This window comes from Carassius auratus, chromosome 39 (assembly GCF_003368295.1).
Source record: "Carassius auratus strain Wakin chromosome 39, ASM336829v1, whole genome shotgun sequence".
NCBI lineage: Eukaryota > Metazoa > Chordata > Actinopteri > Cypriniformes > Cyprinidae > Carassius > Carassius auratus.
The window spans coordinates 8710563-8731706 of NC_039281.1; the positions used below are offsets into that span (position 1 = coordinate 8710563).

The 21144-nt window shown below is 36.4% G+C and overlaps 2 protein-coding genes across 3 annotated transcripts; both read right to left on the reverse strand.

Annotated features, from left to right (window-relative positions):
- Positions 1–373: 373 nt before the first annotated feature.
- LOC113058052 (rod cGMP-specific 3',5'-cyclic phosphodiesterase subunit alpha-like) lies at positions 374–14435 on the reverse strand. Its single transcript, XM_026225717.1, has 22 exons — positions 13864–14435; positions 11627–11779; positions 11309–11398; positions 11077–11217; positions 10909–10983; positions 10725–10789; positions 9868–9934; positions 9602–9649; positions 9326–9475; positions 8785–8928; positions 8507–8572; positions 8263–8409; positions 7057–7164; positions 6351–6460; positions 5536–5623; positions 5287–5387; positions 5050–5157; positions 4810–4873; positions 4201–4275; positions 3377–3460; positions 2259–2427; positions 374–763 (listed from the first exon to the last, which is right to left on the reverse strand). Exons 1-22 carry the CDS (start codon positions 14338–14340, stop codon positions 714–716), a joined length of 2580 nt encoding a protein of 859 aa, XP_026081502.1. The 5' UTR covers positions 14341–14435; the 3' UTR covers positions 374–713.
- A 740-nt stretch (positions 14436–15175) lies between these two features.
- tmem216 (transmembrane protein 216) lies at positions 15176–18957 on the reverse strand. 2 transcript variants are annotated; one of them, XM_026225796.1, is made up of 6 exons: positions 18883–18957; positions 18118–18131; positions 17271–17364; positions 17082–17174; positions 15649–15850; positions 15176–15451 (listed from the first exon to the last, which is right to left on the reverse strand). In XM_026225796.1, exons 1-6 carry the CDS (start codon positions 18893–18895, stop codon positions 15436–15438), a joined length of 432 nt encoding a protein of 143 aa, XP_026081581.1. In that variant the 5' UTR covers positions 18896–18957; the 3' UTR covers positions 15176–15435. The 2 variants fall into 2 exon arrangements, with proteins under 2 accessions (XP_026081581.1, XP_026081580.1); XM_026225795.1 differs by lacking the exon at positions 18883–18957 and adding an exon at positions 18673–18750.
- Positions 18958–21144: the final 2187 nt, after the last annotated feature.

Consider the following 21144-nt stretch of genomic DNA (forward strand, 5'->3'; position numbering starts at 1 on the left):
TTTGGCTTTTGCGGTGGTTGCAGATTTTCTCGGCTCCACCTCTTTGCTGTGAGAGTGAGGTAAATGTAGCAGAAGACGTGACATCATAGCCATTGACGTGCAGTGACTGCGTCTGTGACATGACGTAAATGCCTCTCTGCTTTCCTGCCAATCAGCTCTCTTCCTTCTGAGTCGATGAGGCCTACACCCCTTAGGTGTTATCCAATGCTTTTGTAAGACTGTTATGTATGTCCCAGTGGGACAGTTAGCACTAGCACACACACACACACACATGCATGCATGCATCCTAGGGCAGAAGTCTTATTTTGCACAGCAACACGATAAAAAAGAAAAAAAGAAAAAAAAAAGACAATTTAAGCTCAGAAATTCCTCATTTGATGTTTATTTATACATTTCTACATATAAATACCGAAAAAACAATGTTTAATTTCCAACGGTTTACACACTATACTCTCAAGTATTTGTTATTTATTTAGTATGTAAGAATGCTCCATTCTGTAGATTTTCAGCCATAGTCACTAGAGTATAACTTTACAAAACCTGATATTGCCACTGGGACAGTGCACTAGTCTGTTACTTACACTAAAAGGTTTCCTTTACCTATAAACGCATGGCTAGTGTAAATAACTGTAACACAACATCCTGTGGAGAGAAATAATAAAAGCAGTACATTGTCATACATTCTTATTGTCTGATTTTATGCAGTTTGAAGTCTAGGAAACGACACAGGTCTTGGACTGAGATGTTGGCTGGACTGCGTTTCCTGTGAGGAAAGAGAACTTGGTTATGGAAAAGAATAAATGACATTTCAATTGTTTGTTAAATGCATCCTTAATCATACTGTTCATAAATTAAAACAATATTTATTAGGAAAATTGGTATTTTTTTTCTCTCTCTTTTGTGAAATACAAAAGGTGAATTTTTGAAAAATGTTCATTGTCTTATTTTTTATAATAATAATAATAATAATAATAATGAAGTTCAACAGAAGTGGCCCATATGAAGTCTTACAATAACTTTGTGCAAGTTTAAAATTAATGGTTTATCCAAAAACTGAAAATGCACTTGACCCCAAGAATCCAAGATGTAGATGAGTTTGTTTCTTCATTTAAACAGTTTTGGAGAAATTTTGCATCACACCACTTCACTAATGGATGTTTTGCAGTGAATGGGTGCCGTCAGAATAAGAGTACAAACAGCTGATAAAAACATCACAATAATCCAACAGCACTCCAGTCCTTCAGTTAACATCTTGTGAAGTGAAAAGCTGTGTGTTTGTAAGAAACCATTCCATAATAAAGTCATTTTAACTGTACACTTTTGTTTCTGTCCAATATAATCAATAATAACGCTTCCTCCAGTGAAAAAAGGTCAATTTCTTGTTGTCCTTTCACATCAAAATACACTGACATATTTGTTAACACTGTTTTTGTTTGTAAACGGAGTTTGATCTCTGCATAGTTCTCTCCTGATTCAGAAGAAACTACTTTTTTACTGGATAAAGCAATACCATGGATAGAGGACTTGTATTTTAGCCGGAAGCAGCAGTTCAACAGACACACAGCTTTTCTCTTCTCAAGACATATTTATTTGTTGGACTGGAGTGGTGTGGATTACTTATGGATTATTGTGATGTTTTTATCAACTGTTTGGACTCTCGTTCTGACGGCACCCATTCATTGCAGAGCATCTATTGCTAAATAAGTAATGCAATGCAACATTTCTCCAAATCTGTTCCCATGAAGAAACAACCTTGTGTGGCCTGAACCCTTACGAAAGGAAAATATATTTACCAATATATTTCTTAAAATATATTGTGATATATTGTAATATATTATTCCCCCTTTTTATTTTCTAATATATTTGAATACATTTAATAATATAATGATGATACATATATTATATAATATATTGAAAAATATACAAATGATTGCCACTTTCAATATATTGCAATATATTGGAAAAAAGAAATATATATAAGAATATATGCCTAATATTACATGATATTTTCCAATATACTGCAATATATTTTTGTTTCATACGGGAAGGTAAGCACATTTGCAGCATTTACATTTGTCCTTCTCAATGTAATTTCGTAAGGATCTTGTCCTCTTCAGTAGATATGGACTTTTGTGATTCTATTGTTACATTATGCTCCCACTTTACGTAAAAGAGCAGCACAAACATTCTTCAAAACATCATGTGTTCCACATGTTAGGATGAACTATTTCTTAATGAGACACTGTTTGAGTCACTACCTTGTTTGCCAGCTGAGGCGGCAGCGTTTACTTCCTCTTTAGCTTTTTTGGCCTCTTCCAGCTTGGCTACCTTGGCCTCATGAATTTCCTTCAGAGCGTTCCACTCCTTCCTGTTGTTCAACAGACGCTCCAGCATGGGCGTGATCTCTACGTGGAAGCGAGAGAACTCCTGCAAGAGAGACGGGGCGTGAGTAGAGAGGGAGGATTGTAGGCAGGTAATAATGTTGAGCAAATACGAATCCTCTAGGTCATACTAGATGTTTTATTATTGCATTTTAATCTTGAAGATTTATGATATGGGTAGTTAGTCCATAATATTGATAAAGGTTTTTCTTCTTCGTCTTTCATTTGTGGATGACGGCATTTGATGACTTATTAAATGCATAATTATTACATTTAGTGAATAAGTTAAATTAGAATATTAAGACACTACTGGGTTGTTACCAATCGTACGTAATCAGTATGTGTAGATACTGCACAGGTAGCACAGATGCTACATCTGAAGAAGATTTAAATACATTTGCAAAGAGTACTTAATGCAGCTCAGAGGTGGCATGAATGCATTTACACTGCATGTTACACTGATTATAAGAACATACACAATACTATGACATTAATGTTTTCAAAATAAAATGTTTTCACTGAATCGCTTATTCGAGTCATTCTGTATCAAAGCAAGTCTGCTGTTCTGTTCTGACTTTGAAGCACTGCATTCTCAAAATGTGTTTGTGTTTGATTGTGCTAAGTTGTTGAAAATACGAAGAACTCCTACAACATTACATTCTTAACTAACATTCAGAAAATCAAGTTTTGACATTTGTGAATGATTCTTATTGGTAAAAAATGTAATCCTGTGCGAATCAGTTTTTCCCCCAATCGTACTTTTGTGACTCTTCTTCACATCAAGTTCTCTAATTCCAGCAAGCCTGCATTCTGACTTTCATGGTCTATAAAACTCAAGTATACAGACATCTGATCATGACCAGCATTGTGCATTTATGCTGATTATGTATCTGCTTTTTGATGGACTCTCGTCTGGATCCTGTGAACATTTAGAAGTGTAGATCAATAAAGTCCCATGTGTTGTTTTGTTTACTAATCGAAATGGAGGACCTCACCTTGTAAACGAAAGAACAGACGAAATCAATAAAACCACACTGCAGTTTGGGAAGTTCGTCTGCTTTGTTCCGGTCCATCATGGGCTGGAAAAGAAACAGCATGTACTTAATTCATTTTCAAAAAGAAACCCCACAACCTACAGATTGCCAGGGCTGTGTAGATTTTAGAGGTTTAATGAGTTGATGAAAATATAATATTAAGTCATGAAAATGTCAAATCAAATGAATAAATACAATGCTTATGCAATTGCCAGCACATGACTATTAATCAACATCTGAGAACTGTGAGCATGGTAAATTATTAAAATATGAACATGATAAAATTCACAGAGGTGCTTTTTCACCTCAAACTCAGAAGCATGGATCGCAAATTAATTTACATGACATTTAAATGGTCATTATGCCATTGCACGAATAACTTGTAATCATGTAATCCATAAGAAGTAACTGTAATCTGATTATGAGCATTTTAAAATGTAATAAAATCTAATTACAATTGCTACATTTTTGGAATCTGATTTTGTAATATTATTAGTTACTACTCAAACACTGCTGATTCTGAACTGAAATCACAGTGATGGTGAAGAGCCATGCAACTAATACAGAAATTTCAAAGATATTACATTCCTGCATTTCCAATCACAGCCAAGGAAAATGGCGAGTTCGGGAACGGTCTGTTTGACTGGGCCATTGTGACCGCTCTTTCTGATTCAGTGCACCGCATAATAGGAAGTAAATCACGACATGACCCATGGGAACTTTTCATTCTTATTCCCTTTCTCTCAGCCCCTTCCCAACACCCTTCACTCCAGGTGCTTTCTCACAATGGGCTGCTGCTCCAGCACTGTCCTCTCCAGGTCACCCTGCTCCCAGAATTCAGCAGCGACAGACAACGCCACCTAGAGGACGGAGTCAGTAATAAATTCTCTTTATAGATGCATTTGGAAATATGCGAATATGGATTTTGCATGTAACTAGATTTCAATGTGCATTAGAGACCATTAATGACTTCAAAATCGCTACAATGCAATTCCCACTGAGACAGACCTGGCACATGTCCCATTTGCAAACATAAAATATTGTCTCTATCATTGTTCTCGGATCTAGTTGCATGAATATAACAACAACAACATCTAAAAGTAGAATGTTTATTTTTTTTAAATGCATGACATCTGGCAGAATATAATCTCACGCATGTGAGATGATCTACATTGCTGTCTGCTTTGAAATGCATAAAATAATAAGTGTTAAACAACGAATGTAAACAACCCAACCATGGATACATTATCATATGAATGGTGTTTCAGACTCATTATGCCAGCGATTTCGTTTTCTTATGCTGTCACACCCTTGGCTGCCCTACATTTTTGAATACATTGTTGTAGTATCAGGCCTCGCGTGTGACTTTGCATTATGCATTAGGAATATCTAACCTTGCTCTGAATCTCCCATGGCTTGGCAATGGCTGACAAATCGCAAGCAGTCATCATCATAGCCCTGCGGTGTGGAAAACCAAACCACCATGCTGTGAATTCATATTTATGAACCCTAAAATGCACCAAATTCAGACTGCTGCATATGATCTTTTGCGAGGATATAGTGCAGGTTATAGAGCAAACAGTCATTATAGATGATATTAGTTTTTTAACAGGCTGTTTTCTCTGTGCACTTACATGACAATCTCTTTCCGAGTTGTTTCGTACATCATGTATTTGGTCCAAGCGTCCCAGCTCTCGTAGGTCTTGGACTGATCTACGATCTTTTGAAACATGGTCCTTTTCCTGTGGAGGCACATCATTATTAATTTCACGTTAATCACGTTTGTGCAGCTCTGACTGCAAGACTAACTCTGAATAAATGATTCACAAAAGCCAAGCACATCCCACATTGCTGAAAAATAAAATCCTCACTTGAAATACAAGGCCAAGTCTGTTGCAATGATAGCTATGTCCATCAAATGGATGACGGTTTCGTGCTGTCTCCGGTTCAGATTCTGGTAGATATTTAAGGCCTGGGAAAACAATTTATTTCACTCACTGAGGAAACTGCTGGCAGTTATTTATGGGCTTATCAACTAGATGCACATTCTCAATGTGTCTGTAGAGTTCAACATTTTAATGATGAAAACACCCAGAAATATAATTCATTTTCAGCATTACCTCATCTCTAAGCAGAGTTTTTCCAAACTCCAGATGGTGCCTCTCCAGAATGGAGGAACCATGCAGCTTTGCCAGTGGATTCCCAGACCTGGCAAAGTCATCACAGAAACAGAATCTTAAAACCTAGAAGGTCACAGACTTTGGATAAAAAATTAATGCAAATCGGCATAATGCAATGTGATATGCCAGTCTGCATAAATTTAACATGATTCAAATGTAAATGTTGGCTCTTTAACTCTTTGATTGAACTGTATTTTGAATGCAAACAGAATTGTATCTTTGACCAATGTTGACCAACATGATTATTGTACTGTAAGCATGATCATTTATATATATATATATATATATATATATATATATATATATATATATATATAAATAAATAAATAAATAAATATATATATATATATATATATAATATTTTTTTCAAAATGTCCAAGCTGCTTTTCTTTTTTGTATATTGTGATAATGATGAATATTCTCTGTCAAGTTGCAATTTTGCTTAAAAAATAACAATAAACAATGCATATTAGGTCAAGATTTGAACCTCTGTCTGCTTGCATGCTAAACAAAAATGTAAAAAACAAAAAAAAAAAAAAAAAAACAACATGTACTGATTTAGCAGATGTTCATTTAACATTAAACATGTTTTTATTTTAGACACATCTTACCCCAGTGGTGCATGAAACCCCTGGAAAGTGGGTGTTGGTGATATAAAAATGAGAATACCTCTACACTTTATTTCTAAATCCTGTAATGCATATACCTTTTTCTTTGGTGAGAGCAGTGGGACATTGGCTGTAATGAGTACATACTTCATCTGGTAGAGGTTGTTAGTGCCGCGGTGGTCAATATCATGACAGAGCCCAGCGGTCACCATTGCCATCGTCTCCAGGTCCGTGTAGTAGCGCTTCAGGTCACCTGTCTGAGACACAATAGAACAAGTTTAATAGGCTTCAAGGTGGAGCCTGCTTAAGACACATCCCGTTCTCTTGTAGAGCAAGGAGGCTGACTAGCGAGGGCTCATTAGGCTCAGTGAAGCATGGGAGTAGTGCTGAGAAAGGCTCATTAGCAGCCTGGCTTGCGTTTCTTCCTTCCCTCAAACCCTCCATCCTCCCTGACGTCTGGCCAGCTCACTGTGATTACACACGACTTAACCAGAAGCAGGTTTACACTCGACTGATTAATTAGATGAGGCTGTCTGCCATTTCGGAGAACATGTGTTGGAAATGGGCCGTATCATTAAACATATTCCATAAAAAAAGCCCACAGTTCTTGCACCCACTAAACACAGGGGCAAATTGATCAAATTCTCGGTTGCAAGGCTAACATGACTGGTTTGTTTGTTTTTCTTGTTTGCGGGGTGAGAACAGTCAATGTATTCATAACTAGGGCCTCACTACTAGCCTTTGCTGAGCAAGATGAGGTCTTGTGTCTGAAGAGAGGGCAGATTCGGACAGGGGTTGAGAAGAGATTTTTAGGTAATATTTGAAATGTCATTCTGAGAGGTTTTTCTCTTACCATGAGGAGTGTAAACATGGTCTGGCCCACGTTGAAGCCATGCCTCCAGTTGTGGTAGGTGATCTTCCTGTAACCTTTACTGACTGAGTACACAAAGCGCACCAGGGCCTAGAGAGAAATCAATTTCAGCTACGTCTTACAAGGCACTGCAAATATTGTATTTACATTGTACAATGTGCAGTAAAACATCTTGAAGAGAATGCATTGAAACATTTAGTGCATTTTGTAGACGACTGGTAGAAGCAATAGTGCTGCTTCATAGCGTGAATGCACATAAATCACTGATGCTATTTTAAAATAAATTCAACTTGGGTGCATATCCCGATTTGCTCTGTTTGTGCTACAGACATGAATTATATCAACTTTTGAAAATGATTAAATGAGTGAAAATACATTGAAGGGGGGGCTCAGACCAGGTTCAGATTCACCTAATCTTCCTAAGGAAGTGATGTCATTGTTTATATCATCACTGAGTGGTGTTTCTTCAGAGTATACATAATTTAGACCAGGTCTCCCTTGAAGAAGAGACTGGGAAATCTCAATGGAATTCTCCTGGCTAAATAAAAGATAAATCAAAATAAAATATGCAACTTTTCCCACATACTTTACATATAGTACAGTCACATAAAAGGATATATAGTACAGTATATAGCATATTTAATTTCACTGCAAAAGTAACAGCTTTTTATATAAAATTGGAGCTCTAATTATGTCTGACTATATCTGCAATTGCATAGGGTGATATATACTGTTCAGCATTTCTTAGCTGCCTGATTTCTGATATCATCACAAAAATAAACTGTATTTTAATTTCAGCTCTGAATGTGACGATAAGGCATGAAGATATTAAGACATAAATTAAGCTCAAGTTTTGTTGCAAAGCGTATTGTGAAACCAGCGATAAATCTGACTTGACTCGTCTCAATTAACTGTAAAACAGGTACGATTACTACCAAGTGTCACAATGATTTTTAAGATTCAAATTCTTCTTAGGTTTTGATTTTAGAACAATCTTGAAAGAAAAGATGAGAAGATGTTTAAGAAATGTTTATTTGGAAATATTCTTAACTTTAAGAAAACGAACATGTGGATCTGTCTTATACAGTAAGCAAACAATGTCCCAAATAAACGTCCACCCAGAACAACCCTAACCTCTGGAAATATCGAGTTAGACGTATGGCCGAAACATGTGTCATTATCACTCACCTCACGGGGAATATGGAACTTGTCTACCACACCGAGTTCATAGTACATCTTGATCCCACACTTCACCAGATCCAACTCACTGAACTCAAAGTCACAGAAGTGAAACTCAAAGATCTCGGATTCCTCCGAGTCTGGCAGTGTTTCGAACTGTAGAGAGAGAGAGACAGCAGAGCTGAACACGCACACAGCTAGAAAACAACTAGACTTTAAACCATGATCGTGTGTGTGTGTCTGTGTGTGTTACCAGAATTTCCTCCAGCTCGTCCTCGTCACATTCATCAGGTTCTTTGTCATACACCTCACGTGTGTTCTGAACAAAAAACATCACTTTTACAGGGCTGATATTCTAAGACTCTTCTTCTGTGTTCATACCACCGATTTTAATAAGATGATCAATCATAGTGTCATATATGACAACAGTGCTTCTCCACATATACTGTGCTCTAACCAGCTTTACCAATGTAGTGTAATTTATATTGCTTTAATCAGTGGACTACATCCTATAAAGTTGGAGAAACCCACCAAGATATTCTGAATCTCATCCTTCCTGCACTTGACGTGGTACATGACCATGTCCTGAAAGATGTCCTTGCGATTTTCCAGCTTGTTCATCTTGTCATACGTGTCTGTGTTCAGCACTGACCAGCCCAGGAACTGAGTGAGCGACTGAAAGAGATACAGAATTACTTTTACATTCAAGTTCAGATTCACACATTTAGATAAAAGAAGTCTTTCCATTCTGATGGAAATGAATTGGAAACTTAAAAAAAAAAAAAAAGCATCACATCTCCACATGACTGAACTTTAATGAAAGGCTCAGTGGACTGTAGCATTAAGATAAAACGGACACATAAGTACAAAGTACTTTTTGAAGACTTTGGCTTAGCATTTTAGTTGAATCCAACAAGCCCAGCATAATAGATTAAGAACATGGCGAACTTTCAAGGAGCAAACACACTATGAAATGTTCTCAGTGATGCATAATGCAGAGTCTGCTGATCTATCCATTACTATATATATATAGGTATGACACACTACTGATCTATACTGTGGCCTCAGATACCTCCATTAGTGTTTCGTCCATGTCATCAAAAGGCTTCCCATCTTTCCTGTTATAGAATGTGGCCACGCCAACGATTTCCTCTTTCTTGTTTACGATGGGCAAAGACAGCACATTCTTTATTGTCCATCCAGATTCATCCAGAGACTCTTTCTGGCAGGATACATCAGGTTTTCGTAAATAAACAAAAAGCTGAGGTATACAGCTTTCCTTTTTTGTTTATTTAATTTCATTGATTATTAAGGGCTTTCACAGAGGGAGAAGTTAAAGTAAGCTCACTTGAAATTCAAAGAACTCGTCTTGAGCAGCGTTCATGATGTTACAGATCTGTAAGACAGAGTGAAGAGAAAGCAGCAGGCACGCTCACTGAGAAAGGGCATTGCTTGCTGATTAATTATGGTTCACAAAATTACAATTATCCATCATTTCGGAGTGGGAGCACATTCTATTCCCCCTCGCTGTGCACATGACAGGAGCATTATAAACCATAATAGCTTCCAACTACTGTGGCATTAGGAGAGGAGAATAAGGGTCTAGACTCTCACCAGGCCGTTTTCTGCAACGTAGGTGGGAAGCCCACTCACTAATGCCCAGTGGTCAGCTGGAGGGTTACTGTAATGACAATACACATGTGTCTGACCAGAAATACAGCTTTTTTTGTTTAAATCTCATTTTTATTTTCTATGCTGTACATCTAAACAAAAAAACACAAAAAAAACACAGTCTCTTATGCAAATCAAGGCTGTATTAATTACAGTAAAAACAGCAATACAGATAAATAATATTACAATTTAAAATAAATGATTTCTATTTAAATATATATTTAAAATGTAATTTATTCCGATGGTGCAAAGCTGAATTTTCAGCATCATTACCCCAGTCTCCAGTCTCTCATCATCTCATTAAGCTGATTTAATGCTTAAGAAACATTTATTATTATTCCTACTATTGTTATAGTTAATCAGAGTTGTGCTGCTTAATATTTTGTGGAGTTATATGTGTTCTTAACCCCAAGGGTGCATTGATGAACAAAGTTCAAAAGAACAGCATTTATTTGAAATAGATATTTTTGTGACATTATAAATGTCTTTACTGTTTACTATTGATCAATTAAATGCATTCTTGGTAGTGCAATGGTAGTGCCTCTATGCTGGGAATATTAAAATGTGTACTCTAAGATGAATTATTGCTCAGGCCTGGTTCAATAGGAGGGCCTAGATGAGCCCATCCATGAGTTTGACACACCCTTACAAACACCCAGATCTGTCTGTTTATAAGGTACAATAATTACAATGCATGTAATGCAGTATGATGCATGATAATGCATGTGGCAATACTGGGCTTAATTAAATGCCAAGTGGAATCTCAAATTTAACAGGCAATATAAAATGTATCAACTTACGGAATTACTTTGATGTCCTCCTTTCCGTGCAATATGTAATCAATCACTTTGTAGAAAATCACTTCCTGGAGCAGAATTAAAACCGTAAGTCAAACATGTGACAGCATCAAAATAATTAATCCAGGGTAGTTTTGTGTTTCTCTAACACGATTAACCAAACATATATATTCGGCGTAATACTCACTCTGCCATCAGGGGTCTTTGGTCCGCTGTAAGGGGGCACCTCTCCCATCAGTACGGGCCAAAGATCAAAGAACTCCTGCAGACAAATAAATACAAATACAATATTTCAATAATGTTTGAGCTACAAATCCAGCTGCATATTTCATGCATTGAATAAATAACCAGTCACTTTAGTTTTGGTCATGTCGAGGAGGCCCACGGAGTAGCGGTCGCAGTTGAGGAAGGCTCGGACCGTATAGAGGGCCTTGTGGAACTGTCGTTCAATGTCAGTCAGCTCCTCGAACACTTTGCTGGCAGACCAGAGCAACACCTTCAATGTAGATGTGATGAAAATGACAAGATCATGAAGCTGCAGTGTTTATGGGTCAAAGTCTTAAATCACAACCTGACAGAAATCCCACCTGTCCTCTTCTGGTTTCACAGTTGTGCAGGTAGCTCAGGTGAAAAACTCGCAGCACAAGATTGGCGAAGTTGAGATATTTCTTCAGCGTCTACAAGACACAGAGTTCGATTCACTCCAATAGAGCGTTTAATCTGTTCTGTAGAAGTCTGTTTAATCAGAATGCTTCACTGGGGATTTGAGACTAAAAGTATGGATGGGGAGCACAATGCATATAATTAATCTTTCTGGTATTGTTTACGTTTCAAATTGGACTTATTGTGGAGTATAAACACAAAGCATGCTCGCTATCACAGAGGATGATGTAAGTGAATGCTACCTCTTCATCCTGAGCAGTGAAATGAGGAGCGCCAATCTTGTTGACCGCCATCATGACGGCTACCATGTCCTTGCCGTTCATTATGGGAGTCGCGAGCACGTTCTTGGTCTCGTACTCCGTGAGGTTGTCTACAAAGTCACTGAAGTGGCTGTCCTGGAGAGTGAAGCACATTTTAATTTACTGTGGTAAGACATCACCGATATACACAGTTAAATAGCTAAATTTAGCTTTAAAGAAAGGTTTGTTTATTGTGGGCTGTGTTGAAGGTCTGTTTCTCAGTTTATGCACCTCAGTTTTTGATGGAAAAAAAGCAATATTTATGGATAATTTTGACAATAAATTGGGGGCATTAGCTAAGATCACTGAGGCCTATGATCAATCAGTTCCATAAAGAAATACAAAACGTGCTAACTGAAAGAAAACAAGTTGCTTAAAATACTGAATCTAATATTTCGTAATAATACAGCATAAAAAAAAATTCAATAAATAATCATTTTAATTGTAATCTGCTCATTTTTTTTAGGAACACCACAAGTGTATCATACCCCTGTGTAAGCAAAGTAAATAGATCTTAGTCCAATGCAATAAAATTAACTAGCTAAAAGAAAACTAGACTATTCCCTCCAGGTCAAAATGACGAGAGCACAAAATCTTATAATACCTATTAAAACACCATTAACACTTTACAATAATATAAACACATTAACTTTAACTAACAATGATCATTTGTTGCCATATTTGGCAACACTACTTCACATTGTCCTTGTTGTATGTTGTATGCACTTAATCCTAATCCTAATGTTATTAAAATTAATCAGTAGTATTTAAATATATTATTACACTGTAAAAAGGACATCTTGAAATAAAGTGTAACCTAATGTTCAGTATAATCTTCGTTAAAGTTACCAAATACAATTGCCAGTCCATGTAAACTGATGTAGTTAACTAATGATAACAAATGGACAAAATAAAATGTAATTGAATTTGGTAACACTTTATTCTACATTCTATACTGACTGTAGCAATAACAGTCAATTATGCATAATAATATGCAACTAAACCAAATCCAAATATGAAAACCTTAACTGGCAATTATCAGACATACATTTGTGGATAATTTTTCAAAAACTGATTTTATTGAATTGCTTTCATTTCAGGTGCCTCTGAAACATTAAAAATCCTTTATATTCTGTTTCACATGGACACTAGAAAGGGAAGGTGAAATGCAAGCAGTGATATTCTGCTGACTGGAGGAACACAGAGTTAGACACTGACCTTTAGATTTAATCCCGGATCGCTCTAATTCAGCTCAGATTAAAGAGTTTAACAGAACTCACTGCAGGAGCGCGCTGGCCTGCGTTTATGCAGACTAATAACAGAGTTACAGAGATCTCACTCAGAATGTTCAAAATCAATCACTTGTTTTAGAAGCTTGATACACCTTTCCAATTTACAAACAGTCTATCTGTGGATATACTGATAGTTCAGCTATCTGTCAGACATATGAAAGTGAGATAAACTGTTGCCGAATCCAGGGTTTCAAACTGACCCGCTTGGTATTTCGGTCACATAATGCAAAGATTGAAAAAACAACATTTAAAAAATATATATATATTATGCGCACTACCGAGGAAAGCATATTGCTGTCTGAGAAGCAGTGAAGCACACTTGGTACCAAAAAGCAACAGCCCGTTTCTTTGAAAAATGGTTAGTAATTTCTAATCAAAGAGAGGGAGATTTGAGTCATATATATCTGTCTGTGCAACATCTCCTGCACATTTCTCACGTTTACCAGCAATGGGAATAACTAATGGTAATATCCTTTAAAAAGGTACTATTTAGGTTTTAATATGTAGGCTACACTGGAGCTACTAATATGCACCTTTTAGGAGAAAATAAGGTACAAAGGTGTGCTTTTTGAAAAGATGTCACCCTGATCACAGCTATTGTACTTTTTTTTCTGAGAGTGTGGATGTTTATGTAATAATTTCTTTGATTTGCTTGTTTGATTTGAACTGTTGGTTATAATATGATTCATGAAAACAGAAAAGACACAACTGTTGAGCTTATAAACATGATATTTTCATATATTGAGTCCTTTTCGACTGCTCATGATATGAGCAGCGCAGCACTGCTCTCTACAGGTCATATTGTGAATTGCACTTCGTTTCATAATCATAAACACACAGGAGTGGATAGCTGAACTATCTGTTCCTCATCAGGAGTAGTTCTCCTACCTGTGTGACATCAGGTACATTGACGGTCTTCTTGGTGGTGGCCACATGGCCCACAATGCCTGTGTCCAGCGGGTACACGATCTCACTGTCCGGTGCCACCAGACACTCCTCCAGTGTGGCATCTTTATGGACGTTAAAGATTCGTGTGGCCAGTTCAGCTATGCCATTCCTCTGGCGGTACATGAAGAGACTCATGCGGTCGGCTCGCATAATAAAAGTGAGATGCCGCATGAGGTTGAACACGGCCCTCTCCATCTGCAGGTTTTCCTGCATGTCCCGCACCATATCGAAAATGACCTCGCACTCTTCAATAGAGCTCAGGTCGTGGTAAGAGCTGATGTCCACTTCTGTTTTCTTGGTGGTCGCCAGAAGGTCAGAGACGACCTTCGCCCGGAACCTGGAGTCATAGTACTGCTTGGCAAAAGTTGGATTACTGTCTAAAAACTTCTCAGCCACATCTTTGTCCACTGCAGCCATTTCTTAGCTGTCAGAGAAGTGTTGGACTTGAAATGGGTTTCTATACAGGGTTAGAGCTGCCCAAAGCTTCGGTGTTGTCCAATGCAGCTCGGCAGCAGGATGGTGAGAAACACTTGGGATTACTGGAGATTGTTTTAAAGAGGCTCATAATCCTGTGTCCAATAGTAATTAGGATTATGATATTCACCTGACAGCAGTCACAGCATGCACAACCTGACACAGTTAAGACATCTGGGAAATTAGGAACTTTACTTTTAACATTGAGGTTGCTGCTCGCCTGGATTGTCACTAATTTAATGTTACAAAACCTAAAATACTGTCTTTCAGTATCATGTATGTGAAAAGGCAAATAGATAAAGCACCTATCAAAAGATTGTGATTGGTGGGATTTTTAAAGAAAATAATTTTTATAAAATACCGTAATAGCTTACATAAACTTGATCAAATGTGACTGTAAACACTTTTGTAATGTCACCAAAAATAATTGAAATGTAACTTTTTATTCATCAAAAAATCCTGAAAACAAATGCATCAGTTTCCACAAAAATATGAAGCAGCACAGCGGTGTTCACCATTGATAATAATCAGAAATGTTTCTTGAACCGCAAATATGCACATCAGAATGATTTCTGAAGGACCACGTGACACTGAAGACTGGAGGAATGATGCTGAAAATACAGCTGCGCATCAAAGAAATAAATTATATTTAAAATTATATAAAACTATTATTTTAAATTGTACAAATATTATTTCACGATATTAATGTTTTATTTTTCAAAAATGTGTATGTGTGTGTTTGTGTAGTAAGTATATGATGACACAATTGTTTCACTCTAATAAATGGCAAACTTTATTTACATAAATACATTTACATAGCAATTAAGAATGCATTATTTATAAAAATCAGAGTACACTGAAAATAGCCTTTAAAACATCTCAAGATCAACTTGATATACTTGTTTGAAAAACTGTACAAATGAAATGTCTGTTTTATGTAATTTAAATGTATTGCAGATCTTAACGGTTCTCAATCTGAAAGCCTGCAAGCTTATTCAGTTCAGTGTTTTCATTCAGACGTCAAAAAAGCAGATGAAATTAATAAATGTTGGCCCTGAAAGAGAGTGGAAAAAGAATTGCTGAGTGTAAATATCTTGTATTTTAAAAAGGCCTAATAACTTGAAAATTATGTTGCTAAATTTCCACTTCCATATATTTATTCTATTCAATGCACATCTTTTCATAACCTGTATGTCTCTTTGCAACTGTGGGATAAATATGTTGAAAAACAGAAAATACAGAAGTAGTTACCTTGAAAAAACTGAGAGGGTTATGAGCCCCAGAATCAGCTCAAAGCTGTAGAAGCAGAGCAGCACAGCATTGAGCACAACCTCCAGCCGTAACACAAAGGTCTGCAGCAGCAGGTAGTAGACGCTCAGCACCGCACAGGGCACCAGAACAGCAACACTCACAAACAGAGCCAGAGAGCGCTGACACAGGTTCCCCTTCCAGCCTGAACGGCAGAATGCATTTTTACCAGTACAAAGTGTGCACAACAAACAGGTAATCAATCATTATCACCCAACATTCATCCATCCAGGTGAGAACTGAACAGAGAAAGTCTCTTAAATTCCAATTCAGTTACCGGAATTTTCACAGAATTTAAACTGGATGTAGAATTGGAATTCAGATTTAAATTCAAGGCATTCAAATTAAATTTGTAAAATAAGTGGTTTTCATTTATTTCCATGTTCATAGTAATTACTCATCAACGTGATATTAATGTTTCATTATTTTTTAACGTACTTCATACTTTCTTGAATTAAATGAAAATGAATGCTGTGATAATCACTTTGGCATTTGTATTTAAATGACTGAGAAATACAGCATTCCTTCAAAAGTTTGGGGTTGATAAGATTTCTCAATGTTTTTGAAAGATATCTCTATTTTAAAAAGCACAGTAAACACAGTGATATTGGGAGATTTCGTTATAATTTAAAATAATTGTGCTCTGAAATGTCTATGAATCAATTTCTTTGAATCAATATATATAAGCGTGGAAAACAGTTATGCTGGAAACGGAAATACTCCCCCCTCCCCCTCAGAATCATTTGATTTGTCCCCACATGTGACCAGATATGTGTATGTGTGTAAGTGTGTGTTCTAAGGTCTAAGTATATGAAAGGTGTGAACATGAACTTTTTATTTTATTTATTTTTTTGGCAAGTGTAAATCTTATTACTCATGTATGTTTATATATTGTAGCTTAACATCAGCCTGCCCAGGGACTACGGGTGAAAATTAGCTCTTGAGCTAAAACCTGGTACTATGCATCTCTCCCTTTGAGGTTAATGTTTATTGTACGCTGTCCCTGTTTCTTTAAAAAAAAAAAAAAAAAAAAAAAAAAATGAATCTAAAGATCAAAAGATCTGTATTTATTTGAAATAGCAATCTTTTGTAAAATTCTAAATTTCTTTACTGTCACGTTTGAACAATATAATGCATCCTCGCCGAATGACTGGGAATAAAGTATTAAATGAACAGTGTAATTATAAATATTATTTAGCAAAACTTGTATTGGGAATGCGCTTCCTCTTCCTGGCATTTCAATTCAATGTTATGAATTCAGTTTTGCACAACCCTGCTCCAAAGAGTTGGCTTCTGAACAAGGATGATTTTTATCCTCTGGATAAAATAAAAACTACTTCAAGAACAGCACACTAAACATCATCCCACACACTGACCATAGAAGAGTCTGAGGGTTTCCAGGCCCAGGAAGAGGAGCAGCAGGACAACATCCAATATCAGGTTGGCTTGTGGATAAGGGAGGATCACCCCTGCAAATGGCACAGCAAACACTGATTAGGTCATACACATGTATATAAAAATCATACATCTCAACCATTCAATGATTTATTGAGTCCATACATCACCTTTGTAGATAAATATAAGAATCTCAGCGATGAAGAAAGCTGCAAAATACCAGCCGTTCAAGTGAAACAGGATCTGCAGGGGTGTGGAGGACAACTTAGATACTTTGTTAAGAAGCAACATAAACAAATATAGAGATAGAGGTGTGAAAACTTTTGGAATTTGAAGATCAAGGTAAATTGTACTTAATTTGTGTTCCGGGAAACATACAAGTATCTTCTTTTGCTTACGAAGGGCAGAATTAAATGGGGAAAAAAATATTTCAACAAAATAAGAAAATTTTGGACATCTTCATCGTGTTCAAAGGTTTTCCCTTAATGCTTCTGAAGCATCAGTGACTTTTGAACCTTTTTAAATAGTTGTGTCTGAGTGCCTCAATTGTCCTCCGTCTGAAAAGATGGATCTCAAAATCATAAAGTCACTGCTGGAAAGGGTTCAAATATGCAAAGATGCTGGAAAACTGAAGAATGTACAGGACCTTAAAGATTTTTCTGAAGAATAGTTCTCAGTTTAACTGTTCAGAACAAACAAGGGACTCATGCACAACCATCACAAAACAGAAAGACAGTCGAGGATCATCAGGTAACGGCACACAGTATTAAGAACCAAGGGTTCCCAAACTTTTGAGTGGGGTTTTTTAATAATTTCAGCATTTTTTTTTGTCTTGTGGACTAAATGTAAAAATATTTTATGTACAATATCTTACTCAGGACATGACTAAAAAATAACATGCATTTAGTATGATCTCTCTTATTTTTGTTAAAATTATTTAAATTGTCACAGATTTTGCAAGGGGTTCCCAAACTTTTGCATGCCCCTGTAAATCAGAAAACTGTATTGGAAGGATACGACAGGTTGTCCTCCTGCAAAAGCAAAATTAAACACTGAATTAATGAACAATGTAGGCATGTAAGGAGAGTGAATTATTGTAACTTTATCTGTTTATTTCTGTTTTTGGTCATAAATCTCTCACAAATGCACCTACCTCAGACCACAATCAAAGTCAGTAATTAATATCACATAGCAAACTTTAAGAAATGATGCTGAAACTAATTACATCATCTGTAAACAACATGCAATTCACATTTTCATTAAATCCGTCTTTTTAAATACAAATACACTGATTTTTAAATAAGAAAATAAATCATATATGCATTTGATTAATAAATGTATTGTTTTTTCCTCAATACTTGGTAGCTTGGAAACGAGTTTACGTCACTGAATAATTATAATAATAATAATAATAATAATGTGCTACTTTTATTTCACAATTCTGGCGATAAATCCAAACGATCCATGACGCACAATCATCAAAGTCCAGCAGTTTTGTTACTTTAAATGTTCGGTTCAAAAGCATTTACCAGAATTCGAGTAAATAAATATTTATTGACAAAACGACAGTACCGTTAGTGTTGTGAACGGCTAGCATTAGCTTGAAGATGCTTCTCCTTCATTCGAATCATTAATTGATCGCTTGTTCCTTACCAAAACGTTTTATTTGGCTTCATGAAAGCCATTTGCTCTGTTCACAATAAAATATAGGGGAAATGTGTACCGAAATCAAGCTAAAATCTACTCTAGTTAGGATCAAATCATAAACATCTTTCTACTTACCGTGTGCGGCCATGTTGGATTGTCATGGAAACGGCACACTGTGGGCGGAGACAACCATCAGCCATCCAATCAAAACACGCATGAAGAAAACAGGCGTTTAGTTGATAACTGTACACGTGTTTTATTTGAGCAGAAACTATTTTACTGCATTTCGTTTAACTTATGAATTAAATCCAGTGTTTTACAGTGTACGAAAATACATGTTTTTATATTTAAAAAAATTGTTTAGTGATTACCAGATAAAACCATTGCTGAAACACAAAGACAACACGAAAAACAGAGGCTATAGTAATAGAGAAAAGTTTAAGTCCTGCATTATTAATGAATCACTTAATCATTTGACAAATATTATGATGTGACTTCAATACAGTATGCTATGTTCATGCTGTTTCTGTTCTGTGTCATTGTTTATGTTGAACTGTTTCGCTCCTTTTGCTCCTAAGACAAAAGGAATGAGAACACATGTCAGTCTAATCGAACACTGAAGACAGATATGCAAAATAATCATGCAAGTTAGGAGTTAGAAGGTTTGCCTTCAGCTTTTGATGATGCATTGGGGTCCTGAAGTGTTCATCTTTGGCCTCTTCCTCACTGGCATATATGGCAGCTGCAGAAATAACCCACCACAGGGGCCGAACAAACTCTGTACCTGTTGGTAAAGTACAAGAGATCAGTTGAGCAGAAGACTTTGAGTGCTTTACTAGCTTCACATGCTCTTACCCACTGGATCCATCACGTTTCTGCATCTCTGACACAATGTCTGAATTTCCCGCCTTCATTCCGCTTCCTTCATCAGCTGCAGAATCTTGCTTCTCATCTGCCTTTGAATTAACATAATTCGAGGATTCCTAAAATTAAAGTAATTTATATAGTATCAGTTATAATGCACAGCACTATCTGAAAACTTTGACCAAAGCCAGTTGGTAAATTCCAAAAGAATATGATCCACCTTGACATTCGCTGTTTGGAAACACATCTTGGTTTCATCATTTTCCTTGGATTTGACCTCCTCATCACTAGATGTTTTGCATGATTGTGTCCAAGTTGGTTTCCTTTCTTTCCTGATCCTCAACATCTTTTTCAGAGACATCCGTCTCTGCCATCACTACTGTACTCTCCTCACTGGAAGCCAGTGTGCTTGAAGGCTCATTATTGTTCTCTTCAAAATCTTCCTTAACTTTTTCTGTCTCAGAGTCAGCGACAATACTTTGCTGGAAAAAGAATCAAATATCTAATGTGTTTTTCAGACCACACAAGCACAAAAGGATTAGTAGTAATTTAAATGCAAGTTACCCCTTGTTCAATTGGCTGCATTTCTTTGAGACTGTTATCCTTAAGTTTCTGCCGCCTTAATTTAATGTGTTGCCTTTTACACTCGTCTTTAAGTTTTGCAGGATTGGCAGCATTCACCATCTCAATTAATGCCTTCTTCACCTGCAATAGAAACATAATTAAAATAATTCTACATATATCACACAGACAAAATCTGCACCTCACATATCATGAACAATAAAGAGTAAAACTGCAAGAATATCCTAGTGATAAAGTCAGACTATATCAGCAATAAGTTCAGAAAGCCTTAATGAATAGATTAAAAACTGATTCAACAAACAGTTTGCAACATTTTTCGTCTAATAGAATGTTTTAGTAAAAATACATATGCATAAAAATTATGCTGAGAATTGCATGCTTCTAATTTACTTCATTTTTCAACGGGGTCGCTGTGTCCATTTAGTTTACTGTCTATGGTGGATGCCAACCACTGTAAACACGAAGACGCACTGTGGGCGAGAGCAACACGAGTTTCTCAAAGTGGAAATATGCTCATTATTTCACTTTAGTTGAGCATAAACAAAAACATTTTATGTTTTATGTAATGTAAGCTGTGGCTTTCTAGTTCAAATGTCCTAATAGGATTCCTAGCCCACGAATTTCCAATCCGTGCGCTCAGATTTTGTAAACCGTGCCCTCGGTTTTTGAACGTGTACCCACAAATTCATAATCTGCGCACACACTTTCGCAATCCGTTCCCATGGATTTGTAAACTGTAGCCTACTCAAGGATTCATGCAGCAAGTTCCAATGTGTTAACCTGTTTTTATACAGTCTATGGTGTTAACATACAGTTTTAATGAATATTATTATGTGGAATGGGTCTACAGCAAAGTGTCTTAAGTGATTCTCTGTATGTTTTTGTTTCTCGAAATTGATTCCGAATGATTCAGATTGCTTTCATTTAGGGGAGGGTGGGTGATTTGTGCCA